This window comes from Rhipicephalus sanguineus, chromosome 8 (assembly GCF_013339695.2).
Source record: "Rhipicephalus sanguineus isolate Rsan-2018 chromosome 8, BIME_Rsan_1.4, whole genome shotgun sequence".
In the NCBI taxonomy this organism is placed as follows: domain Eukaryota; kingdom Metazoa; phylum Arthropoda; class Arachnida; order Ixodida; family Ixodidae; genus Rhipicephalus; species Rhipicephalus sanguineus.
The window spans coordinates 9,940,439-9,967,536 of NC_051183.1; the positions used below are offsets into that span (position 1 = coordinate 9,940,439).

Genomic DNA, 27,098 nt, shown 5'->3' on the forward strand with positions numbered 1-27,098 from the left:
TGTAGGATGCCAAGTATTAGGGCCTGGCTACGGCCGGATCCTTCGACCAGAATTCGGACCGTAGCATTCGGCCGTGCACGATGGTCTAGGACGCGGTGTTGAATGCAAAGTGTGAAACGCTGTGGTCTGCGATCCGGTGCTTTGAGACTATCCAGTACACAGCCACCGGATCAACAATCTCAGAGGCTATAGACAGGCTACATCACGCTGCGCACAGTTCCCGATTAAAGACGTTGCAGTCTGTGGCGCGTCCTTTTTACGTCGGTTCACGCTTCCGACGCGTTGTCTAAAACGCGCCAAAACGGTGGGGCCCGACGCCGTAGAAGGGCAGACGCTCACTATGCGCAGACAGTGCATTCCGGCAGAAATAATCTCAAGCGAGTTGAACGCAAGCAAGCGGCGTATCGCGTACGGCTGTGGAAGCTACCATGTCGGCTGGCTGGTAGCGCCGTGTCCTCCATAGCGGCATGAGAAGAAGAAGAAGAAGATGCACTGTGGCGCGTGCCACGGGGCCAGAGCGCGGGCGGGGGAAAGGGAAGGGCGAGACGACGACGACGACGTCAATCAGTCCGCTCCGCCGTTCGAAGCTGCGCATGGCGTCCTTCAACGAGCGGCTCGTCCACGAGGTCAAGAAGCACAAGCAGCTCTGGGACCAGCACTCGAAACTTCACAAGGAGGCCGGCTTCCGGGAGGCCGCCTGGCTGGATATCGCCACAGCTTTGGCTGTCAGCGGTGAGTCGAAGGTTCTTCCCGCACATGCGGGCCTCCGGGCAGGCTGCGCGTGGACTCCGGTTTGGAACGCGGACGAGTGCCCGCTGGATTCACGGAACGGCGTGACGAAAAGGCACCGGCTTCCTTGACGTGCAGAACCTCCAAGGTCTTCACCGTTAGGCAGTTTTAGAATATAAGGCACGCAGAGATAGCGTTCGTTGGGCACGATACGCTATTTTCGTCACTTAACGTGGCGCTAGCATGCGCTGTGGCAGCAAACGCAAAGGATAGCGTACGCAAAGCTTTGGGTACCCTGTTCTAAAACCCCCTATTGTCGGTGTTCTGTCGGTGTCCTGGAATCGCTAATTTGCTCTTCGTAGCAACGCGATGCCGTTAACCAGGAATCCATGCTTCTCTGGAGGTTATTGGCCCAACTGCTATGCAGCGATAGCCGAATTTCTGCGTGATCTCATTGGCTTGAATCGAAAACTCCGTATCACCTTGAGTCCGCCACGCTCGGGTGTCCGTTTCGGCTGTTCGGACCACGACAGCGTCGGAGGGCCACTGCTGCTACGCCGTGTGTACCTATAGTTTTGTTTCAGCGTCAGGTCAGCTGTTTGAAACATGTGTCGAAGACGTGATAGCGATGTGCCACCACGCCTGCTACCGTCTGATAGTTAATACCTCGTCTCCCTTATCGTCGGGCCATCAGCACGTACCAAGACGCCTGACAAAGCATATCGATGGCAAAGTTGTCGCACGAGGCTTGAATCAACATGTGCGGACGACTGTGTGTGCAGAGAAATTGCTTTTTTGTCCGATATATATTCGCAGTTCCTACGAGTTTCAGCAGCCGTTGTTGGTTCAGTATCTATGCCACTGGCCTTCTCAGAATGAGGTTGCGGGTTCAATTCCCAACCGACAGGCGGAGTGCATTTCCGCCCGCGTGCCTTGCTTTGGATGCGCGTTAAAGAACTCCATGTTGTCGAAATTAATCGGGAGGTGTTTACTGTGGCGCCATTCATAACCAGGAAGATGTAACGGTTCCCCCCCCCCCCCCCTCCATCACTTTTCCTTTAAGATGTAAGTGCGGCGTTTGGAAAGAATAGTCGGGTTTCTAAGATGGACTTGCTCTGATGGCTGTGCGATTGTTGGACGACGCCGGAGTTTTGCTTAATTTAGTATGTAACTTTATGTAGGTAATACAGCTGATCGCGCTGTGCGTTTGTCCATCGCATTGTGGAGTAGCGGAGCAATCGTAATAAAGGCCATCGGCGTTTTCTGCTTGGCAAAGCAAGCATTAAATAATGGCCCATCATCATTTGCAGACTGTCCGTTTGCACCTGCAAGCTGGCTTGAACCGTACACACACCGCGTTCCAGTCTTTGGTGGTGTGCGCATAACAGCCACGCAAAGTTAAATGCGGACGAGGAGAGCCAAGAAATGCCAAGTAATCATGAGCCATTGAAATATGACGCGCAATCTGGTTGTTTCTTTTATTTCTTTTGGTTCCACGAGATGCCGCTGCATAGCACACCAACTTAAAGGACAGCGTTCCAGCACTTGCCGTAGACGGCCAAGCAAGGACTGTTGAGGCAACGCCTGTTTTTTTTTTTTTGTTTTTTTTGTGCCTGTGGTTCGGGGGTAGACAGCGGGCGTCTTCGCTAACTTTCTGTCAAAGCCTGCGAAAGGGACGGCGTCGCGCAGACATAAAAAAAAAAACGATACCACGTACTTTATTGTCCAAGACGGCGGCTGAACAGAAGGCCAGCAAAATGAAAGCGATCTGCTCATGGAATGACCTTGCCATGTCTTCTTTTGCGTTTAGTGGAAGCCACGTTGCGTTTTTCGCATGTTCGAACACACACACACACACACACACGCACAAACAAAAGCTTTTATGTGCTTTCGTTAAATTTGTTCTGTCGACGTGATTTGGCGTCACGTCGTACAGGTGTCCGTCAGGTGGATTCTTATACTCGAGCTTAAAACTCTTTGAAGCTGTCAGTTTTAATGCTGGCCAGCATTGGAACACGCCCATAGCATCACTGTCTGTTCCTTCAGAGTGCGTTTTTAGACGTAGCGTTCTGCATTGGTTGCACTATAATCGGTGCGCATCTCATGAAGTTATGCTGCCTGGGTAGTAGCGCCTCTCCGCTTTTGGCGTTTGTACGCAGGAAAACGCCGCCTTTAGAATACAATCGCCACATAGGCATCTATGGAATCCTTAAGGTTCCTATATTTTTATCTATACGGCGTGAGAATTCCTTGCACAGTCGCGTCCCCTTCGGCGTCGAGGGTGGGTCTCGTGCAAGTCGCGCTGAAACGGTGCTTACCATTCTTTGGCTACACATCGCGAATATGACCGTGTTTCGCAACTCTGGTGTGTTTGCTTGCACTATGTCCAATATCAAGCCACTCTTGTCGGCGTGTGTCGTTCGTGCTGCCAGTGTCATAGCAAAGTAACATATAGTTACCCAGTGCTTCGGTCGTCAGAAGCACATGACCATGAGATGCATGCGTCAAGCGCGCGACGCTGTCCAGCGTCGCACGCTTCGGGTATCAAACGAAGTGACGTTTTGTTCGCTGTGCAGTGGAGGAATGCCAGACCCGCTGGCGCACCATCCGTGACACGTACCTGAAGCGCAAGAAGCGACGCCGCTCCGACGCCAAGGGCCAGTGGAACGTGCTAGACCGGGAGCTCTCCTTCCTCGACGAGTTTCTCCGCCCGCGCACGTGAGTGTCCACGCTTTTTCTCATTCGCGATCTCAACATTGGCTCACACAGCCGCTCTCGGTGGAATGGCGTGCTCACAGCGTTCGTGATGGCTGCGGAACTACCGAGCCGATTGAGCAAAGCGTCACGGTTGGCTTCCTTGACTTTTCAGACACAGATTAAAGAACGCAGGGCGCTTTCACACAGGCGACCGACGAAGTTGGTAGCGACGGTCGCTTTGGTAGAAAAGCGACCGTTTCGGTGAAGTCGCTCACTAGCTGCGCGTCTGGAGTCTGGAGCACTGACCTATACTCGCCGACAACTTTTCTTGGCACTGAAGGGAAAGCTACGAGGGCGGAGCGTCTGCACATGTACTGCTACGCGAAGTAGTCCGGTTTGGCGCGCGTCTCGTAACGCCGTGGAGTGTGATGGCTAGCGTTGCACTTCGACGCAGACGCTGCTTAGCGTCTAAGGTACGGGTAAAAGGCGCGACTTTTTCACACACGCAAAAACGCGAAGTGACAACGTGTAAAGTAAAGGAAATGCAGATATCTCGCTTGTGTGCGCTGCGTTCCGTCACAAAAAGCTACAGGTAGAAAATGAAGGAGCATTTTATATATCTCACGCAGAAAATACGGACGCAATTGTGGGACTACATTCATTAGCGGTAGGATACGTGCATTGTGGCTCTGTAGCCTTCGCTTCAGTGCCAAGAAAAGTTGTCGGCGAGTATAGTGGAGATTAGTGGTCTGGAGTCGCAAAGCCACAAAACCAATCAGCGGCACAAGAGCCTGACGTCGCAATACCGCTACGGTTATTTCACGTGGCAATGGCTGCGCTGGCCATGCATAGCGCTGGCAACAAAACAGACGCAAACAGAAGCACAGACGTGGTCGCACTTGTGACGAAGGGCACGTCGCGGTCGCCGGTGTGAACATCAGTCGTCGTGAGTATCCTCTCGGTCGCCAGTCGCGGACTTCTGTAAGTCGCCGGTGTGAATGCCACATAAGCTCGCACGGCCGCTCTGGGACGCTTTCCAGAGCGGCACTGCGCGTCGCTTGCGTCTATGGTGGACGCGCTTATCACAGTTTTCGGCAACGCTTGAACGCGTGAAACGCGAACATAGTTGGCTTTCGGCTGACGCGTTGGCAGTCAGAACTACGGAGTTTTGCGGCCATTCATGCATGTCCACGCGCTGCCTTGAGCTTCCCCATTCTGACATATCCCGGTACATGATGTTTTGAAGACGACATTTTCCTGGAAGAGGCGTGCCCATCCAAGGGGAGGTTCTAACTCCATGTTAGATATGGTCATGCGTGTGTTTGTATGCGTGCGTGTATGACAGGCCCGTAGCCGCGGAACTTTTTTCGGGGGGGGGGGGGGGGGGAAGGGGGAGGGCACTTACTGAAGGCGTTCAGTATTCAAGAAAAACACCTATTTTCATTATTTCTTTTCAGTAAAACAACCCCTCCATCAAAAAAAAAATTTTTTTTTGGGGGGGAGGGGGGAGGAACTAGCCCATAGGCGTGCGCAGAGTAAGGGGGGGCCAAGGAGGCGCACGCCCCCCCCCCCCCCAGTCCCCTAAGAGGGCGGGTGCAAAGTCTGCCCCATACATTGACTTAATAGGGAGGGGGGCCGCTGCGGTGAACCTTCGCTCGCCTTCGCCCCCCCCCCCCCTGAAAACCCTGCGCACGCCTATGGCCTAGCCCCCTCCCCACCCCCCGTATATGACGTACGCGTACGAAATCTAAAGGTATGGGGGCGGGGAGTAGCCTCACTTTCCCCCCCCCCCTCCCCTCAATTGAGCTAGAGTCGTTCCCGGTCCATTGACAATCACTGTCTGCGCTTCTAACGTAATGAACGCACTTTAAAACTTTCCCGGAGGCGTTGGTCTCACTGAAATGCATTATAGTTTATTTAAGACTTGTGGCGGTGTTTCGTCCGCGCTCTGTGTACGTACATCGCTCATCGTCATGCCCATCTGGATGGAGTATAGCACGCTGGATGTGCCGCCAGGCGAACCTACTCCTTAAGAAGAAGAAGAAGAAGAACTTTATTAATGCGCACAGGTAGTCCTGGTGCAGATGGGTGGAGCCCCTATTCCAGGGCCCCACTGGCTTCTGCGGCTCGCCGGGCCTGGCCGAAGGTTGCCAGCTGGCTTCCCAAGTCCAGATCGGAGAGTCGCGCCTCCCACTACCAGTTTGTTAGTGAGTCTTTGACTAGCGGCGAGACGGCGCCTGCAGGGCGCATCTGGCATTCGTATGTGATGTGGCGGAGTGTTGGTGTCTTCACAACAAGGGCATTTATTTTCGTGTCTGTCGCGGTACATCTTGTGTAGTCTTTGCAAGTGAGGAAATGTGTTTGTCTGTAGTCGGCGCCAATCTCTCGCCTGGCCCCGTTTGAGCTTGGGATGGGGAGGAGCCTTGGATCTTCGTCCGAATCTCTGAAACTCCAGAATTTCTCGAGGCGTGCCGGGTGTGGGGGCGTTCGTTGGGGCGGAGTGCTCCGCGGCTCGGCCTGTCATACCTCGAGCCAGGCGGTCCACCCGTTCGTTGCCGTCCACTCCGGCATGTGCTGGGCGCCAGGTTATTCCGTGGTCCTGTGTGAGGGTCGGTCCCAGGATGTGTAGGACACTGGCTGGCAAGACTCCCCGCAGCTATAGGCGGCATGCGTCCTGTGAGTCTGTAAGTATATATGCCGATTGTTCCTTGGCTTCGGCGGCTCGTATGGCCAGGGCGACAGCCACGGCTTCCGCCGTTGCAATGGATGAGGTGCGTGCAGATGCAGCCGCGACCGTGCGCTCCCTATTTGTTGCGACCGCAGCGAAAGCGGGGCTCGGTGTTGCTGTGCGCGGGTACAGACTTGCGTCCGCAAAATACGTGTCTGGGTCGTCGTGCCTCCTCAGCAGAGCTGTCGCCCTAGCTCGTCTTCCTTTTGCGTGGTATGTAGGGTGCATGTTGCGCGGAATGGGGTCTACATGTAGCCGTGTTCGCAGTGCGTGTGGTAGCATTTCAGTCTCGTAACCGCAAAACTGCGGCGCCAGGGGGTAGTGTAGGCGTCTCAACACACAACGTCCCTGGGGCGTCGCGTTGAGTCGCTCTCGCTGAGCGATGATCGTGGCTGCGGCGAGTTCTTCGTAGGTGTTGTGCATCCCTAGCTCCAGTAGGCGCTCCGTGCTGGTGCTCTCTGGAAGGCCGAGCGCCGCCTTGCAGGCGATTCGGATCAGTTTGTCCACCTGGTCAGTCTCGGTGCGGCGCGTGCATGGCTTGAAAGGGTAGCGCGTAAGTTATGCGACTAATGACGAAGGCTTGCACCAATCGCAAGGTGTCCGCCTCCGTCATTCCCTCTTTGCCACGCGCGATTCTGTTGACGAGTGCGGAGATGCTGCGTACCGTGCGCTTGAGTTTGGAGAGCGCGATGCAGACGCTGCCCGTTTCTTGTACGTGCATCCCGAGAACCCGAATATTTGGTGTCCTCTTGATGGGTTCGCCATCGAGAAATAGTTGTAGGGCCGGTGCTCTATTCACCTGAGTGTGCTTGGGTCTGACGTGTAGGTAGGCCGACTTGGAAGGGGCGCATTTCATGCCTGCTTCTTTCGCAAAGGCCTGGACAATGTCAATGGCCCTTTGGAGGGTGTCCTGCCGGTCGCCGTACGAGTCTCGAGTGGCCCAGAGCGTGATGTCATCCGCGTATATGGCGCATCCTAGATCATGATGTTTCTCCAGTTGTAGTGCTAGTTTGCGTAGGCCGATATTAAATAGTAGCGGTGATAGTATCGAGCCTTGAGGGGTGCCTCGTCCCGGTAGGTCGTACGGGAGTGAGCGTGTCGTACCGATTCCAACGCAGGCGCTGCGGTTGCTCAAGAAGTCTTGCACGTAGCTATATATTCTGTCTCCACACCCGACGTCTTCGAGCCCCTCAAGAATGGTGGAGTGCGAGATAGTGTCAAATGCTTTTTGAATGTCGAGTGCGAGCAAGATTCTGTCCGGACTTCCCGGTCCTACTCGTTAAGAGGGCACAACAGAGAGAAGTGAATTTTCTCGTATCAGCACACTGCCCTTTCACAACACCAAGTGCCCCGCCCTTGACGCGAGATGACTCTTGGTAGAGCCAGGAAACGTGCAAAAAGAAAATGCAAGTCGTGGCGCCACCTTCAAGTTTCCACATCAACTCGCTATGACGTCATACGCCTTTGCGGCATCTTACAGTCTGGCCAAAATACGAAAAAATAAAAACCCCTCTTTAAATTATAGGACGTCACACTGACGTTCGGCTTAGGCACTTTCCCGGCCGCGGCGGCTGCATTTTCGATGGAGGCGAAAATGTTTGAGGCCCGTGTACTTAGATATAGGCGCACGTTAAAGAACCCCAGGTGGTTGAAATTTCCGGAGCCCTCCACCACGGCGTCCCTCAAAATCATAGCGTGGTGTTGGGGCGTTAAACCCCAGATATTATCATTCGGCTTAGGCACTCGTACGGTGGTGGGGGCACGTCACCTAACTGCCGCCCTATCCAGCGGCCGTGCAACTGCACTATGGTGATAAAGCTTTAGTTACACAAATGCAGTGTCTGAACGCAGCATTCTTTTAGGAAACAAATAGCGCGAACAAACGTGGGACTAGTAGAAGAAGTCCCACGTTTTCTCGCGCTATTTGTTTCCAGAATGAACGTGGGACAAGTCCCACTAGTCCCACGTTTTTTCGCGCTATTTGTTTCCAGAATGAATTACCAACTCGCCCAACAGTCTATCCTTCTGAGTTCATTCTTTTAGGCTTTAGTGGTAAGCCCGTGACACTTTAGAGCACGTAACGTACGGTTCGGCCGCCGCACGTGTAATTGTTGCACCGTCATATCATATAGTGCAGTTAACGTGACGGGTCCCCTCACTTAAAAATTTTTTCCCAAGGGGGGGTGTTCAACCATACCAGAGTCCTTCAATGAAGGAACTCTGCCATTATCTTTGGCCGGTAAAGTTACTGCTACCTTTGGGTAGCATATACAGTAACTTTATTTGCCGGGGGGTGGCTGGTCACGTGGAGCGAACAACGACAGCGTCCGACTATCGCATGCTCTCCGCCAGTGTTCGCTCGCCAACAGCTGTGACGTAACTAAACCAGCAGCCCCTATGCTATAGCCACAGGTGATAACTGGGCTCAATTAGATTATGTATCATTGCTCTAAACGCGGGTGCGGGAGCAAAAGAATCTGGTGTATACCATAATCTGGCCATCTGGTCCAACTGACCACTCTGCAGACATTCGCGTTCTAGCGCTCTGGCGCGCAATGAAAAGAAACGGAACTTTGATCCGCATTTCTCTTCTAATAATGAAACCACGATTGCGAAATGAACGGCAGTATATTTGTCAAACTATAACCTATCAGTCTAAAGTGCTTACCCGAAGGTCGCGAGATCGAATCCCGACCGCATTGCGATGGCGGCGAAATGCCGTGCGCTTAGATTTAGGTTAAAGAACACCAGGTGGTCGAAATTACCGGAGTCCTTCTCTACCACTACGGCGTTTCTCATAATCGTATCGCGGTTTTGAGACGTAAAAACTCAGTAATTGTAATTACATTATTAATTAAAAGCATTAGCGCTAGCTGTTGGGCCAGTTGGTGCATTATGAACTTGAAAAAGGGGTACCAGCGAAAACACTGAAAACACGTACACAAGAAGAAGGCGTTACACACGGACGAACGCTGGACTTTCAACTGTGCTTTATTGGAAATCGCATTGCCGCACAAGGCTTCTCACACATGCGCATTGCCATCACTTCTCACGACACGTGACACTTCAACTTATTATTTACGCTAAGTAGGCACGCTCTTTCGACGTCAGAGACAAGGACGTATCGCTGACACAATTATCTTTATGATTCACAATGTGAAATGCTTCTAAAATCTCCCGCGAATATCTTGTCTTTCCCCTGCCCAAAATGGTCGTGCGATCGAACATCGGCTTACTGGATTTGCATTTCATGCAACTGCGGCAATGAACAGCCAGATTGCTTCCCAAGTCCCCGTTCAAGGATGTATTATGTTCTTGCAGCCGCTTATTTATACACCTTCCCGTTTGCCCAATATAAACTTTGCCACATGCTAGTGGAATGCAGTAAATAACACCAGTCTTGCACTCAACAAAGGGTTTCATGTGCTTGACTTGACAGGCCTCTTTCCTTTTCCCCTCGATGCCTATTCTCGCACACAAGCCTGCCAATTTGCATGGTGCAGAAAAAAACCACGCTGACTCCTTGCTTTCCAGCCACTTTCTTTATGTTGTGAGAAACCTTATGTATGTGAGGTATCACTTCAAAATCCTTCATTTTCTCGGTAGGCTTCCTAACTTTAAGCCCCTTCACTTTTTTCAACCCAACTTCCGCAACAGACCTAATGACCGAGAAAGGGAAACCCGCACCCATCAACCTCTCGACCTGCTCTTTCAGGCTACAGGCCATGCGATGGGAGCAGCTCTTTTGCAACGCGTCCATGAGGCGACCAAGCGCGACGCTCCTCTTGACCAACTTCGACTGGTTGGATTCATATGGCATTAGTGCTTTTTTTTGTTCGGGGCGAAAAGATCCAGCAAACATGGTCATTGTCATGAAACATTAGTTGTAAGTCAAGAAACCTTATGGCTTTGTCGAGTGGTAGTTCGCAGGTAAAACTTAAACCTCGAGAACAATCTTTAAAAACAGATAAAATACCCTCTGCAACACTGTCCACTTTTTCTCCTGGCAAAAGCCTTATAAAAACCAGCAAGTCGTCCACATACCTAAACACACGGATAACATGTTCGTTGTCCAAAGAAGCGCGAATGAGGTTGTCAATTTTGGCCAGGAATATGCTACATAAAATCGGCGCAACACTTGACCCAATACATATCCCTTTCTTTTGTAAAAACACACTACCCTTAAACTCGTTCCAAGTAACAGGACAGCACTTCAAAAAATGCGCCAACGCTCATGCCTACTTGGTTCTGAAAGCGAACAACTCCACTGAGTTCAATCACTTCGCGCACCGCTATGTACAATTCGTCACACACACACAAAGCACAGTTGAAAGTCCAGCGTTCGTCCGTGTGTAACGCCTTCTTCTTGTGTACGTGTTTTCAGTGTTTTCGCTGGTACCCCTTTTTCAAGTTATTAATTAAAAGACACGAAACATTGATCCACAATGTCTCTTGTAATAATGAAACCACGATTGCAGAATTAGCAGCAATAGAGATGTCGAAGTATAATTTAACAGTCTAATACCGGTGTCACACAGCGCACTGCTGATCGCGATCGAGCTAGATCAGGATCGAATTTCTCAACAGTGATTGGCTCCCTTCCGCAGCTTGCGTAAGGGAGCCAATCGCGATCGTGTATTTCGATAGGGATCGGGGCCGATCGCGATCAGAAGTGAGCGTGTGAAACCGGTGTAAAATGGCCTATAGCGTTTCACTCTATAGTGTTCCTTTCAAGACTCTGTTTCTCTCTCTCTCCCTCTCTCTCTCTCTACCATACCATGCGAAACTGTCACGTGGTCCTCGTTTAGAAGGCGCTGTGCACTTCGCCTATCCGCGATGCCACCCGTGAAGAGCGAGCTTCCCGAGGGCGACCCCTGCGAGGCCTCTGCGGCCGACGAGGCGAACAACTGGGTGCCGCCGCCTCAGCAGCATCAGCAGCCGATGGCCATCCTGCCGCACAACCCTCAGGGCGCCGCTCTGCAGGAGCGAGCCGGAGACCCCGACGAGCTGTTCTGCCTCAGCCTGGCGGCGCAGCTCAAGCGGCTGCTGCCCAGGGAGCGAAACGTTGCCAAGATGAAGATGCTGCGTCTCCTGCACGACCTCGAGTTCGGAGAGCCCGAAGGAGGCGACGCGCACCGCGAGCCGTGAAGGAAGACGACGAACTGTTCTTCTCATCTCTCGTTTCTCTCATCACCCATGCATGCACTTTGCTTCTTTCTTCTTGTTTTACACCTTTCCCTTGTTTTTAGCAGTAAACCATGGAGTTTTTGTGGAGAACAGTGTCGCTCTGAGTATCTAATCCGAACATGTACAGAGTCTTTCATACGTTTCTGGAGGGGGGGGGGGGAAACGTAGTATCCGAGAAGACGTGCAATCCAAATTCACTAAAGGATCGCGCAGTTTCGCTTGATATCCACATCGTGAATGTTGGCGCCGGGAAATCGTACGAAACTAGAACGCCAAGAAAAAAAGATAACGCAGAAAAAGAACGTATCAGCGGGGTTTTACAGCCGAACCTCATTATAAGGAACCCCGAATACGAACCCACAACATTCGAAGGTTGTGGGTTCGGATCCCGCCGACGGAAAGGGTGATTTTTCGCCCACTTTAATTCCTTTCAATTTAAGTGAGAATCATTACGATACAGTTCAGAAACCACAAATAAGGTCCCCCATGCTTTCCTTGGATTGATTGTCTGTCGGTTTCATTAGTTGTGAATAATACAGAAAAACGAGCCCCTCGGACAAATCCCCTACTTTAGTACTCGCAATAGCAAGTCACGTAGGATCTACGAGAGTCACCATGTTCGTTTATAAATGATTACTGTGACATTCAAAATTGTTAAGGCAAGACACCAAAAGTGCAGCAGCCATCAGATGACCAGTGGGAGCCTTCCACGATGAGCCTGAAGACCAGCTTCGGCTGTACGTGAGCACGGCCACGGGATTCCTGGAAGAATGAGGAGACACTGCCCTTGGTAGAGTAGCGTGCCACAAGAAGCCGACCAGGAGAAGACGGCGCGCCAATTGCACGAGACGGCATGCGCCTGTTCTTGTGCGCGTCTGCCTAAATGACGTCTGACGAAATTTGTGGTCTCACAGCATCGACGTCTGTCTGCCTGTTTCTACAAATTGGTGACCCGGACTTGGCCTGATCGCTCTCGTTTCCCGAGTTGCGCTTGCCTCAGCCGGTGTAGATTGCTGCCGGCAGGTGTAGGCCGCTTCGCTTGGCCTATACACCTGCCAGGAACTCGAGCATCGCAGTCCTTCCCGAAGCCAGAAAGCCACGACCTCTCGTCAGGTACGGTCATCATTGCCACAACCCCTCGAGCCCGAGGTTCCCGCTCTCAAGCTCCCTCGGACTCGGAACGTTGGTTTATCACCGTTGAGTCATTGTTCCATCGTCATCGGCTCACTTCGCACGATTGGCCATGTACGACCATGTCGTTGGAGCTTTGTTAACAAATTTTCTCTTATGTATTCAAGCGCCTGCCAAACACTGACATCTTTTTTTTTTCTTTAGTCTCATGAGCGGTGTTGTCTAATCGTCGGCGCATCACTGCGGGACGACGGCCCCTCGCAGTGATATCTTGTGCGAACCGATTACAGCCTACTCCAGCAGATTTGTCGATTTTATCACCCCGCTTAACTCGCTGCCGGCTTCGGTTGCGTCACCTCGCCGAGGGCTTTTGTTCGAATTTTCTGCTTCTTCCGGCGCACGCCCCCTTACTGCATAGCCAGCAGAGTGAAAAGCGGCGCCTTATCTCGGTCTGTTTATCTCCACAAGCACAGCGGAAGATGCTAATCGCAAAACAACGTCGCGTACGTCGACGTCACTCGTATGCCCTGCTTCGTGCAGACGTAACTCCGCTGCCCGAGCGAAGGTGTCCCTAGCGGCAAGAAGATTTGGCGGGATGCTCTCACGCGCTCGCAATGGGATGAAATCGAGGAACTATGCCTTTTACGATGGCTATACTTTTCTTGTTATAGCATAAAACATCGTTATAGAGTTATATAGCATAAAACGTTATATAGCGTTATAAGCATTATATAGGAAAGAGTTATATAGCATAAAACATCGCTTCGCGCTTGCACCCCTGCTCGTCCACGCTCCCGCTGTTACGTCGCGAGGTATTTTCGCGGGCAGTTCGTTTTGTGTCGGTTGCGCTGTTCGAAGGTATTGCGAAATGACTGGCTCCCGAACGGTAAGAGAGGGACGCTTCTTTAATCTACAATCATGGCGAACGGTCCGCCGCTCAATCCTGTCCCGAGCTCTCGCACACTTCAGCTTTCTCCTCTTCCCTCGGGTGCCGCACGTTCTTGTTGCTCCGTTCCGGCTTATTTTTCAACATGGCGGGCCAGGGTGAACCAGAGGCTTCGAGCGCGCAGAGCCTTTGTACCGGGCGATTCACAACAGAACCATTGGCGAGACGAACAGAGCAAGTGCGCACTACATTGTCTCTCCCTGGCAGTAACTCAAGCACTCTGCCCAATTTCCATGATGTCGCCGGTGCAGTGTCTTCTTGCAAGAGCACTGCATCACCAACTCGCAGTTTTGTTGTCGGGCATGTCGGGCGATTGTGTGCTGACCGCAGCAATAGCAGGTACGCTCGTTTCCATCTCTTCCAAAGTTCCGCTGTTACACGCTGGCGATGACGAGCCTTTCGTTGCAGGTCAACCGAGGTATGAGGCTCTGATGTGCAGATCTGTTGCGGTAATGATATGCTGCGTTTACCCATCCAGAAATGCGATGGTGTTAAGGGCTGTAGCTCGTTAGGCTCACTGTCGAGGTAGGTCAGCGGTCTGCTGTTGATCACTGCTTCAATCTCGCACAGTATCGTTGTGAGGGCTTCCACGTTAAGACTGCAGCGTCCAAGCGTTTTCTTGAGAGCTCCCTTTGTTGTACGAATGAGACGCTCCCACCATCCGCCCCACCACGGAGCTCGTTCTGCGATAAACCTCCATTGTATCTTGAGCTCCGCGGCGTACTCTCGAAGAGCAGGTAGCGCAGATCCAAACGACTTAGCACAACTTCGGAACGTCTGGGCGTTGTCAGAGTACACTATTGAGGGAACTCCGCGGCGTGCGACGAAACGACGGAAAGCGAGCAAAGTCGTGGCGGTGGTCATGTCCGACGTGAGCTCAGGTGAAGAGCACGTGTAACGGCACACGAAAACAAAAGTATGTAAGCCTTTGTTGAACTGCTTGTTGACTTTGCGTACAGCGGCCCACAGTAGTCAAGTCCAACGACCGCGAAGGGGCTGGTTTCCGTAATTCTCTCGCGTGGAAGTGGGGCCATTGGTGCAGTCTCCACTGTCGTTTTCCATCGTTTGCATATTCTACAGTGAAAAATGATTTTCTTCACTGTTTGGCGCCCTCTTAATAACCAGAAGCGTTCTCGAAGCTCCGTGAGAGTTGCTTCAGCACCACCGTGGATCGTACGCAAATGTGCTGCTGAAACAAGCAGGCTGGTGAGCTTATGGTTGCTTGATAACAAAATGGGGTGACGAATGTCCTGTTCAGCATGCAGCTCTTGGAGTCGCCCACCGACGCGAATTAGGCCGTTCTCATCCATAAATGGGCACAAACGAAGCACAGGGGATGTTGAAGGCAACGGCTGGCCTTTCTTGAGCGCACTAACTTCAATCGGGAACGAGTCTTCCTGCAATATGAGCAACCAATAACGTTCAGCTTGAAATAATTCTTCCGCTCTAAGAGGTCCAGGTGCTGATGGGAAGCGTCTTGCGTTGCGGCTGAAACGCTTGATCCATGCAGTTACTCTCAGCAGTCTTGTTAGAGAGCTGTAGTTTTCCAGGGGCACGACGTTTTTGCTAACACTAATGGCGGATGAACAGACAGACGTAGATCCTGTGGACAAGCTTTGATCATTCTTCGGTTGCTCCAGCACATTTAACAGTATATTTGCGTTAGATTGGTTGATGTCTATACCTTCGAAAAATCTGGTGTTGTCAGAAAGCCAGGCTGGGCCATTCCACCACTTCGATGATTTGGTGAGGTCAGAGCGTGATAGTCCTCGAGTTATAACATCGGCGGGATTTTCCTTGCTGTTACAGTGAAACCATTGTGAAGGTTTGGTATGCTGCTGGATTTCGATTACACGTTGTGCTACAAATGGTTCTAATTTGGTTGCTGTACTTCTTATCCAGTTTAGCGCCACAAGCGAGTCTGTCCACAAGAAAACAGCGGCGTGCTGGAGAAAAGGGACCCTTTGCACATAGCGTATAAGCCGCACCGCGATGGTGCATGCTAGGATCTCCAGGCGAGGAAGCGATACCATCTTCAAGGGGGCAAGTCGGAGTCGTGCGAAAAATGTGTCGGGTTGCGAGTTCACTCGTACGTAAACGCACGCACCGTATGCTCTGGGACTGGCATCTGCGAAGACGTGCAGCTCAAATGAAAAGGCATCAATGTTGTCTCGTAGGAATATATACCGTGGAATAATGACAGACGTGTCGGACAAGTCGGAACACCACCTATTCCATTCGGCCTGTTCGTCTTCTGGCAGACTGGCATCCCAGGCGAGGTTTTTCTTCCATAGATTCTGGAACACTATCTTCGCCTTTATGGTGAATGGAGTGAGGTAACCAAGCGGGTCGTAAACTCTTGCCAAGGTTTTGAGTGCGGTACGTTTGGTAGCCGGCCTTCCGGCACTGAAGATGGCTGCGTGCTGAGTGCTCAAGAGAAGGCAATCACCCGAACGTTCCCAGGGAACACCCAAGATCTTCATCATATGATTATCTCCAGCTTCATTTTCGATGGCGCAGTTGTCACGTAAGAATCTTTCCTTCAACGCGTCACAATTCGAAGCCCACTTGCGAAGTTCCATGCTTGCCTCGTAGAATATTCTCTTTGTTTCTTCATATACTTTCATTGCCGCCTGCGCGCTTGGTAGCCCGACGATAAGATCATCTACGTAGAATGCGTGTTCCAATAAGGCGACAGTGTCTGGATAGTGGTGCTGACAGGATAACAGGTGATGACGAATTGTAGCGGCCAACAGAAATGGGCTTGATGCAGCTCCAAACGGGACTCTGGTCATCCGCCAAGTTGTGATTGGTGGCATGGGCTCTTCCTTGGTTGGCCGTCTTTCCAGCCACAAAAACCGCAGTAAGTCGCGGTCTTCAGGCCGAATCAAAAGCTGGAGGTATGCTTTCTTTATGTCAGCAGCGAGAACTACGGGGTGGCAACGGAACTTTAGGAGTAGGGATGACGTCGGCACCAACTTTTATACCCTTCGACAGGACATCGTTAAGGCAAGGACGACCTGCTTCATGTGATGATGCATCAAACACCACTCGAAGCTTCGTTGTGACGGCGTCCCGACGAACTACTGCGTGATGAGGCATGTAATATACATTATCTCTGAGTGGCTGCTCCTCTTGTACCCTTTCAGCATGTCCGTCATCGAAATATGTTGTAATGGCCTGGTCGTACTTCTCTAGTAACGTTGGCTGCTCTCGGAAGCGGTTGATCTGAAGTTGTAGTCGACGTTCTGCCAGTCGGCGATTACTGTTTCCGGCTGGTATCCCTGGCTCTTCGACCATGAGCGGCACCTGATAACGCCTGCCTTGCTTCGTTATGTAGCGCTCAAATGCGGAGAGGTGCACGTCGATCTGTAACGGTTCTGAATAGCTTCCATCAATTCCGATGGCATCAAGACGCCACATCGAAGATATGTCTATGTCCGTTGCAGAAGAATTGCTGCTCGAGACGAACAGTGCGCTAGACGGGAACTGGATGTCAGACAATAAGGGTCCTTGTACCATCCATCCAAATGTTGTTTCTATCGCTGTTAGCCTCTCGTTTATGCGATAAATTCTTCCGGTTGTCACCTTCCAATAGGCGTCAGATCCTATGAGCACGGTTATGTCGCCTTCTTGCCACGTATCCGCTTGACATGCGTCAGCCACCTTATATTCCTTGGCGATGAGCGCCTGCAAGATATTGCTCTCCAGCGGTGGACTCGTTACGGAGCATATCTCTGGAATTGTTACCAAACCTTCACAATGGTTTCACTGTAACAGCAAGGAAACCATTGTGAAGGTTTGGTATGCTGCTGGATTTCGATTACACGTTGTGCTACAAATGGTTCTAATTTGGTTGCTGTACTTCTTATCCAGTTTAGCGCCACAAGCGAGTCTGTCCACAAGAAAACAGCGACGTGGCTGCAGGCGACCTTCCTCCCGCACTTATACTTGGATGCGAAGGAAGGTTAGAAGGTCCTTCGCTCGACGCATTCGGTCTTCCGGGGTCTCAGTACCACTCGTTGCGCGGTCATCTTCTTTTGTCTTTTGTCGATGCATAATAGCCAGGTCGTCTGGCAAGCAGCGCATCATGACGCGATTCAACACCACGATGTACTGATCCGGTGATACTCCAAGGCCTTCTAATGCGCTCACTCGGAACTGCACGTTGTCGTGGAGTGTACGAAGTTTGGCAACATCTGATGAGCTCTTCACGGGAATTAACGCCAAAAGATGATCGACGTGTTCATTAATCAGAAGATCTCGCCGTCCGAACCGATCCGTAAGCGTTTTAATTGCGAGGTCGTAGTTCTGTTCGGCTAACCGGATGCCTTCGATGGACCGCTTCGCGCTGCCGGTCAAGTACGTGAGTAAATACTTAAACTTTTCGATGCGCGGTAATTCGTCATTCTGGTGGATCGTGGCGTCGTAATGGTCCCAAAAGGGCTGCCATTCACGCAGGTTGCCGTCGAACGTAGGTATCTGTAGTCTAGGCAGCACAACCGATCGCTGACGCTGCTCTCTCACCTGGTCCGGAGCGTCGACGGAATTCGGAAGCTCTAATTTGCTTGATCCGGATCCAGAAGCTTGAGCATGTGTCCTGGTAGCCTGTTGACGTTCTTGGAGCCAGTACTTGGCGCGCGCTATAGCGTAGCTGATCTTGTCGCTGTAATCCTGTGCCGTTTCAACTTCGCGGTCAAGGTTCTCTTCATCTGTTAATGCAAGAATTGCGTCGTCCAGCGTCGATAACGCTGATTCCCTGTCCTTGAGGTAGTCAACTTGCACGCTAACTTCCGAGTGGTCGGGATCCGTTTGCTGTAGCAGGTCCGTTAACTGTGTTAGGGCTGGCGTGACGCCAGCCCTGAGTGCACCACGCTTCTTACGCAGCTGTTCCGAGTTCGCCATGGCCGTGACGTGAAGGCGTCTCTCGAGGGGCAGTCCCGGGTTTCGGCACCAACAATATTGCGAAATGACTGGCTCCCGAACGGTAAGAGAGGGACGCTTCTTTAATCTACAATCGTGGCGAACGGTCCGCCGCTTGTCCCGAGCTCTCGCACACTTCAGCTTTCTCCTCTTCCCTCGGGTGCCGCACGTTCTTGTTGCTCTGTTCCGGCTTATTTTTCAACAGAAGGAATGCCAAACTCCAGGAATAATTGTTGCGTTGTTGGGTGCAATAACACCTTCAGTAATTCTGCGGGCACGCGTTTTTACAGGTTTCCATTCAGAGAATATGAACGGAATCGGCGTGAACGGTGGATCGCACTCGTTCGACGGCAAAGGGAGCTTTGTGAATAGATGGGGTATTTTTTTTCTTTGCGAGTGAGAATTTATGGATGCTACATTGCCCTACAGCAACGAGGGGTCTAATTGGATGCCTGGGCCGTACAGAATATGCAGCAGGCACTTTGTAGGGAATGCCAAGAGGCGCACCCAGCATACAATCCATCGATATTTCCTGAGCGCTACAGGTTCACACAAATGGAAGGCGTTTTTTTTTTTTATTCAGCGGCCGTGACAGTGCAATTGCTGGTATCGCCAGTTTCAAGCTTCCGCTGAGTTCGCTGCCGCGTTAGGCCGAGCGTGATAAGCTGTGATTGCTTAGTGAGCGAGGCGGCCCGCGTTACGCGTGCGCAGTTTCGATCAACGAGCTCATCACCTCCGTTGTCTTCCCCCAGCTCATGCATTTTATGTTGCCGCGTTCGCCTGAGGACACACGAGGTCTGGCAAGCAAAACGGAAAGACGCCTCAAGCGAAGCACCAAAGCACGGCGCAGTGGCTTGCCGCAGCTGCCTGCGTCGTCTGCTCCCATATCCCGCCAAATCTGCTGCCGTGGCCGCTTTGGCGCTGGAGGCAGCGCGCGATTGGGGCGGCTCCTAACGTATGCACGGTGCCCATACCGCGACTGTATCTGCAGTGTCCATACACGAGGTACTATTCGGGACATTGACATATTCTCCAATATCCTGTCTGTCGCATGAAAACAGTCGTTGCACGTCTTCGTTGAATGTAAACTGTTTATTAATATAAACAGTAACAAAGGCAAAACGCACTCTAAAAACTGCTTCGCGAGGAATACAAAAAAGGATGGGCACCGTTAAAGTGAAAAACCCAGCCTGTCGGTTTGGTCCTCTTTTTGCAACTGGCGCGTACAATCCTCACTCTCACGAGTCGCACCCCAAAAGGGGAGCCCCCTCTCCCTCTCCTCCCCCGCGAGTCGCCGCCCCTCAGTGTCATCAATCTGCCAATGTCACTTTCGTTATCTACGGAACACTGCTTTGGTGTTGCGACCGCCCGGAGCGAGGAAGAAGAGGGAGAGCGGGAAAAGGCAAAGTTACAAAACTGTCATGGGGACATTTTAAAGCGGAAGAATTTATTTGCAGCTTAACAAGAACAGGACAGCCTTTTCAACCTGTCCCTTGTTATTTGCGCTGTTTAACATCCTGAATCCATACCTACTTGCCCAACTGTCCACTTTATTGTACCTAACGGCTAGAGGTCACGTGACCCGAGCTGAAACGCCACGCATGACTTCACGCCACCAATGACGTACGTTGCTGTCGACCATGGCAGTAGCGATGCTGACAAAACGGCGAGCATCGTGAATTGGCACGGCGTTGTTTACACTGGCAAAGTAGCGACACTCGTACGCAGAGCCTTGCCGTTCATGCAAATTTTACGGCGGTGGTGTGACGTTTCTGCTCGGATCAACCGGACGTGAGGCAAAAACAGCGCACACTTTTACGAAGACAGGCAGAAGGAACGCAAGACATAGGCTCCTTCTGTCCGTCTTCGTAAAGTGTGCGCTATTATCGCCTCGTGATGAACAACCAACTAGACATCCGGAGTCGTGGCAACTCGGCCAAGTCAGTGAGGCAGAAAGAAGGCTGTGAAGGCGGCTCTCTTTTTTTATTTGCGAATAGAGGCTCTCTGTACAATCGACGTGGTGGGGGCGCCTTAGTGCGGCGCCTATTGCACACTTCCGAGGCACACATGTGCGTGGGCCGCCACCATCTCTCTCTAAAAACAACAAAGGCGCATCATCAATAAAATCGAGTAAAAACAAAATAAAAATGCTACATACTTTTTTTGTTGTTTAAAAAAAAGAGGAAAGGAGGAAAGAAAGAAAGACGGCGCTCCCCTTTTCTGTGTGGCTGAGATCGTGGAAAAGGGCAGGACGACGTTGCACTGGCTGGGCTGGAGTTAGGAACTCGGGTGGTCGGTGACGTTTCTCTGATCAGGTACGGGGTTCACTCCAGGAGAAAGGAAGGAAGGAGGCGCTACACCTTTCCAGGCGATTCGTGGCTGTAAGGCCCGCACACGTGGATGCGACTGCTAGCCACTTCCGAGGCATCGGGTCAGCCCACTTCGTGCGCCATATTCGAACCTCGAAGGAGCTGTTAGGAGCCGCTTCCCACCGGGATCAAGGGGTGGGCAACTTACAGGTCAGCCTGTGCTTCTAGCGCGGTTTTTCGTCTCGAATGTCATCATATGGATGCACATTCACACCGACGACTTGGTCGCCAACTTAGTCGCCAATGTTATAGCGCACTCAGCGTCGCAAATCTTTTTTTAATCAATCGCTCGTTTTCGCAGTTGCAACGCGGCAAAATTGAGAGCCAAAAACAGTCACTTCTCGATCAAAAGCGTTTCCTCGTGACTGTTCGCGACCGGTCGCTTTGTAACTTTGGGTTTGCCAGAACATCTGCGACAACCTTGGTGACGCTACCTCTCTGAGCGTGGCCTCTGCGATGAGCTCCGGCAACGCGAAGCTAATCGCGGAGGCTACACTCCGAGTCGCCAGTGTGGATGAACTCTAGTGGTCACAATGGTATTCTTTGTAATGGGCGACGTTGCACGCGGTGCTCCTTCTGTGAAAGGCAAAGCAACCCGCGGCACAGCGCTACTGAAGCGACTGTTTGCGCGACTTCGGTGCAGCCTTGGAAAGTGTAACGTCCTTCAGAGCTTGGAGAAGATTTAAAACAAAAAGAGGGGGGGGGGGCAGCAGCCATTGAGATCATTCATAATCATCATCATCGCCCACGAGCGGGCACACACACACACAAAAAGAAGGCACGGGGTTTCTTCATCGGGCGGTTCGCTGCGATGTTGCCGCTCGGTGGTTGCACCCCCTTCGGCTAGGGCACGGTCTCTGGCGCCAGCATCAGCCTCGCCATCTTGGCCGGAGGCTGCTGGGCACTCTTCTCTGCAAGCGGAAGTCTCTTGCGCACCTGGAAATAGTCTGCGAAGAGAGAGAGGACGCCTAATAAGAGGCTGCGAAACACCAATCCTGCGCACTTAAATAAGCCAAGCCATACCGGTCTCACACGGGCACTTCGAATCGCGATAACTGCTGATATGGATTAGGCTCGATCCGGATCAAGATGAGCGCTATCAGCGCATCGCGATCTGACTTACGTCAGCGCCAAGCTCGATACAGGTTTGTCTGGACCGTGTGGAAGCGACTACTGCTGATCGCGATCAAGAAATCCGATCCGGACAGGCCGCGATTGCGATCCAAAGTACCCGTGTGGCACCGGCACAACTTCAGATAACTCTATCTGGTATTCACGATAACTTCACAACGTACGCGAGGACGAGAACAAAAATCTGCTATGCTTGACAGCGCGCTTCCACGTCCTCAAGAGCGCCATGGCGGAACTTCCGGTCGCCGTCACACGCGGCAGTCACGCGACCCGAACGGAAACGTCACGTATGACGTCACTGACGCAGTGGCATGCCGCTGACGTCACTGGTTCTACTAGTAGGGATCCTTGAAAAATAGCAAGAATGGAAGCGGCACGGCGTTGGTTACCCCCCCCCCCTGACACAGGCTAAGCACTGACATTGGCGGCAAAATGGTGACGTACGATAAATATTGTTGTATCACGTGGTTGTATATTGCACAGTGCTCGGCGAATGTACGGTTAATACTAAAGGGGCTTTCTAAAAAGACAGGGCGTGCGAACACGGACACAAGAAAGAAGTCACACGACACCACAAACGCCGACTAACAACTGAAGAGACGGCGAAAAAGAAAGAAGGCACGAACAATTATCTGCGCATGCCCATGCAACAGGCGAACCTATCAATCCGGCACGCGTGGGGTCTACGTGGAAGATAACTGTTGCGGCATTTGATTTCGTCCTTATGCAAGTTAATCAACAGTTGGCTCACGCATGCGCTACCACTATTCTCGATATGCCATGCCTCAATCATCAGGAGCGTTTCTTCATTCTTATGCCGGCACAAAACTGCACATTCATCGAATTTTGGCGTGCACTTGCACTCTCGACAATGTAAAAATAGATTAGAAGGTGAGCCTCCGGTTAGCGATCGTTCCAATACTCTCTGGTTAATGCAGCGGCCATTCTGTCCTACGTAGAAGCGGCCGCAGCTGAAAGGGATCTTATACGCCACATTTGTACGGCAGTCAGTTAATTTGTTGGTGTGTTTTACGAAACAAATATCGGTCCTCTTCTTGTATTTTACTCGCTCATTCTTCCTCTGCACAGCGGCACATATCTTACCTAGCTTATTGGCAGCCGTGAAAACAACATTAACGCCGTAGCTACTTCCCACCTTCTTTAGCCTGTGAGATATGCAATGAATGTACGGCATACCTACGACACGTTTCCTCCTATCGCTTTCTGCAACCATTCTTGGACTTAACATAATGAACTTCTTTAAACGTTCAGCGACAGTGGCCACTGCATCACGAAGATAACCTACATCTAAACGACGCGTAACCTGTGCGTTAAAGCTGGCACTCATTTCGTGCTCGCACGACTGAAGGGGCATCACTTCTGAGGATGCTTGAAACCCCCGACATGTGTCTCAGATAAAGACAGTGAAAACCAATGCTGAATATTCTGAATCTACTGTGCGTAAACAAGAGAGAAAAAAAAAAAAACATTCATTCAATTGGAAGATGATTTTAAGAATGCTGATAGTGATTGAAGCAACACCCGAGATAACATAACCTCGAGTCATAATTATTTTTTTGACGTGAATCGCGGGTTGCCAGGCGGCACAACGTCGCAGTGACACTACACAAAAGCTTCGACGCCCGTTTAAGGAAAACGCCGTAAAGGCGATTCACAAAACGCACGGTTGTGACATTCCGGTTATTTCTTAATGTGGGGTCTCTAAACAAGACGCATTCATCGAATCTACAATTTCAGCATCGGCGAAAACTTCTGGTTAACCTCCCTGCCTTTCACTTAACCTCTCTCTCTGTACTGCGTTCATCGCCAACAACGTGGAACATTTCGCAGTGCGATTCTCGCGCATCTCCTTTCATGTTTCAAACTATACTACGGGGTAAAAATAAGAGCTGGACAGCAGACAAATGGTGGCTCACCAAGGCTTTGTGTACTCTACGACGCGGTGCTCTTACACCAACTAAGTAAAAGGCGATCACTTTAAAATTGCGTTTGCCTGTGAAGGTAGCACACTTCCGCAGACGTGCTGCGAGTGTCGCACGTGCATGCCAACTAATCGGAGCAACCTCAAACGCCGCCGGATTTTCAAGCGAGAGCCACAGAGCTCCACGAAATGGCGTTTCCCTGCCGAACAACCCAGCAACGAGGCGAAGCATCACCCCGGACTCCCCTTGATCGACTTTTCTTCCCTTCTTCCGAGTCCCTGCACTGGTTTCGGTTAGAACAGCCAGCGCCGATTCACTGAAGGCAGGAAAAAAAAAAAAAAAAAAACATCGACAGTGTTGGGCGACTTCTTCCACTCTGTAATCATTCACGTCGATTCGCAAAAAACTTGATCGCGCATGCGCTCAGCGCCGTCACAACTCTTTACCTGTGCTGTAATCTTCCAAAATGTACGCACGCCACCACTCCTGTGTCGTGAACAATTTGGTGAAACCTTCTAAGATGAACACGAAGGAAGAAAGTGAAGGCGCTTACTTGGAAGCCCTGTCTTCACTTTATTCGTCCTTTGTGTGCTACAAGTTTCGTCATGTATCACAACCAAGAAGCCCACGTGTTGCACGGTTCTTCCGGTCCCGTAGTTCCACGAATTGGGCAGCCGGTTACGGGACCTTTCCTCTCTTGCCGTACTTCAAAGATTACGCTACTACCTCGCGGCGTTGAGCGGGGCATGTGTGAAAATATGTTCTAATCAACACACGTTTTCAGGAGTGAACCGTTTCTGTTCTTAGCGATAAGAATTCGCTTGCTTAAGTTCCTTACACAGCGTTGGCCACATGATGGCGATGACGTAGAGCAGAAAGGACGCACGCGACGGTACTGCTGTCGTGGAGGCACTACGAAGACGAGGATTGGAAGCACGCGACGAATGACCAGGAGTGACGTTTCTTTCTGATGCCGATCATGTCGCAAAAAACTGCGGAAAAGACGAGCGGTGCTGCAGAACGTTTAGCTGCTGACGTTCGGAGCTTCCAAGTCTGACACTGTCGCGAATCCGTGCTTTCGGCGAGCAGGAAATACCGCTTTCGAAGCACAACGCAGCGCACGGTTTGAGTAAGCGTGCAAGTCCTGTTGGAATACACCGTGCCGATAAGCCGACAAAATGCACGACACCACGATGAGATGAGGCGGGAACGTCGCGGTTTGCATCTTTTCTGGCTAACCATCTCAAGGTAAGAGTCACCTTTTAAGCATTGTACGGAGGTGGCTTAATCAAGTCAAACTTATTTTTCTCGCCATGCTAGCCAGTAAATATAGCGCTGGCCTGTTAAGCCGATTTGGCGCGTGATATTATCAAGGGGAATAAATACACCAAATGTCGTGAAAAGTAAGAAAATACTTAAATCTTATCTTTACACAAATCGGATTGTGGAGAGCTTTACCCGTAAATCACAAGACCGCAGGAAATAGGTTTTTTAACGACCGTAAACCGAAACGTTTTTTTTAACTACCGTAACCCGAAACGTAAAGCTTTTTTTTTTTTTAGAAGACTGCGGTTATCGATGTCGTTTGAAGCCCAACACGCACCCATATAGCTAAGCAATACGCATTGGATTACAAGTAAGTCGTCAGTTCGAAAAGCTGCAAACGATCCTTTGTCAACTTGATTACCGACTGTACCATTCATTGCTTTCGAGTAATTAAACGTGTACGCGCGTCCACGCACAGAGCGGCGGAACAGCGAAAAACGAAAGAAATGACACCGCCGCCTCCTAGGCCGCATCATCCGCGAGCGCGGGCAAAGACCCCGCAGTTGACCGCGATCAGGCAAGAAGCGCAATCTAGCAACATTGTGCGAGGCGCTTTCAATCAGCTCCGGGAGACGGCGCCACTCCACACAACCCTCGTACGCCGTTGTCGCTTTAAACAGCTCGCAACCGACCCACGCCCCATTCCGGAAGAGTAATATTGCTTTTTTTTTCATGAGGGCTTGACCGCAATTTAAGCGCATAAATTCGGTATACAGGCGCAACGTTACGCACGAGAGCAACAACACGCGCAGTAGCTGAATCACGAGCGACGTAGCACAACGTCACCGGAGACCACTCAAAGCGGCCGATTGCCCCAACGTTCGGCTGTCCCGTCTACGCCATTTGCGATGCGTGGAAGCTGGCCGTAGGGGCGGCTAAGCCTAACTCCAAGAGCCAAATCCGCTTCGAACACGGCAACAACAGCGCGATCGCCGTCGAACGGGCGCATTTTTTTGTCTCACAACGAGCGTCCACCCCGTTCGCGGTGTCGACAAACTCACCGGAGATGAGGCGTTGCCTAGCGTTGGAAACTGGTCGCTGGGGTCGCTGCGCTATCGCAGCAGGCTCGGCGTCCTCTGTTTCCGAAGCAACGACGGCGTCCCCTGCTTCCGACGCGCGGCTGGCAGCAGCCGCGGCTCGGTCTCCGACGCTCTGCCATTCGAATCGGCCGGGCAGGGGCGTCTCCGTGCTCAGATCGAAGTTGTAAGCTTCGGCGAAACGAGCGAAGCGGGCACGCTTCTCTTCTTCCAGGTCCCGCTGGAGCTGCTCGTGGTCGACTTCGTCGAAGAGGCATCGCCTGGCCGTTCGCGCGGTGGCCGCCGACCGCAACACGGGCATCGCACGTAGGAAAGTCCGCGACATGGACATCTGACGCAGGTTGACAGCCACCGTGCCTGACATGGTCCAACGGAGTGACGCAACGCGCGGGCACCTTCGGTCTCCTACTACTGCCTACCTACGAATATCTCCAACACCAACGACGGAGCGCGACGCTGACGGAGAGCAGCCACAGGAGAACCCCTCTCTCTTTTTGCGCTCTCGTTTCTCTCTCGGCCGCCGCTGCCGTCTCTGGCGCCACGGTCGCAGTGCGAGGAGCTGCCCACTCTCCAAAAAAAGTAGTTTCTCTGCGAAACAGCCTTGGGCGCTTTTGCGCTCTCTCAACGAGTTCTTGCAAGTTCAGGACTTCCAACTAAAGCACAACTCGAGAAACGATCCCGGCGACAAAGAGAATTCCGGTTGTCGGAAGAGAACGCGATTGCTGCGCGTGCGCATCACCGTTTAATCCAAGAGGCGTGCCATAACAAATAAGTCAGTGGGGAGGGAGGGTGATATCGTGCGCGTTATATCGACACCACCGGGTTTTTGATTCCCTATGGCATTGAGCAAGGCTGCGTTGTTGCGCAATTCAGCGGTGGTGTTCGTGCATGCCACGTCTACCATATTCATAGACCATAGATAAGTAAGTATTGCCCCTAATGTAACTCAGC

The 27,098-nt window shown here is 51.6% G+C and overlaps 3 protein-coding genes across 3 annotated transcripts; 1 reads left to right on the forward strand and 2 right to left on the reverse strand.

Annotated features, from left to right (window-relative positions):
* The first annotated feature begins 552 nt into the window (after positions 1 to 552).
* On the forward strand, positions 553 to 11,423 carry LOC119402595 (uncharacterized). Its single transcript, XM_037669727.2, has 3 exons — positions 553 to 732; positions 3,306 to 3,447; positions 10,963 to 11,423. Exons 1-3 carry the CDS (start codon positions 594 to 596, stop codon positions 11,300 to 11,302), a joined length of 621 nt encoding a protein of 206 aa, XP_037525655.1. The 5' UTR covers positions 553 to 593; the 3' UTR covers positions 11,303 to 11,423.
* A 5,940-nt stretch (positions 11,424 to 17,363) lies between these two features.
* Positions 17,364 to 18,323, reverse strand: LOC119402539 (uncharacterized). The gene has a single exon (XM_037669688.1). The coding sequence runs from the start codon at positions 18,321 to 18,323 to the stop codon at positions 17,364 to 17,366; it is 960 nt and encodes a 319-aa protein (XP_037525616.1).
* Positions 18,324 to 20,307: 1,984 nt separating this feature from the next.
* LOC119401315 (cyclin-dependent kinase inhibitor 1B) lies at positions 20,308 to 26,618 on the reverse strand. The gene is made up of 2 exons (XM_037668010.2): positions 26,112 to 26,618; positions 20,308 to 21,657 (listed from the first exon to the last, which is right to left on the reverse strand). Exons 1-2 carry the CDS (start codon positions 26,509 to 26,511, stop codon positions 21,554 to 21,556), a joined length of 504 nt encoding a protein of 167 aa, XP_037523938.1. The 5' UTR covers positions 26,512 to 26,618; the 3' UTR covers positions 20,308 to 21,553.
* Positions 26,619 to 27,098: the final 480 nt, after the last annotated feature.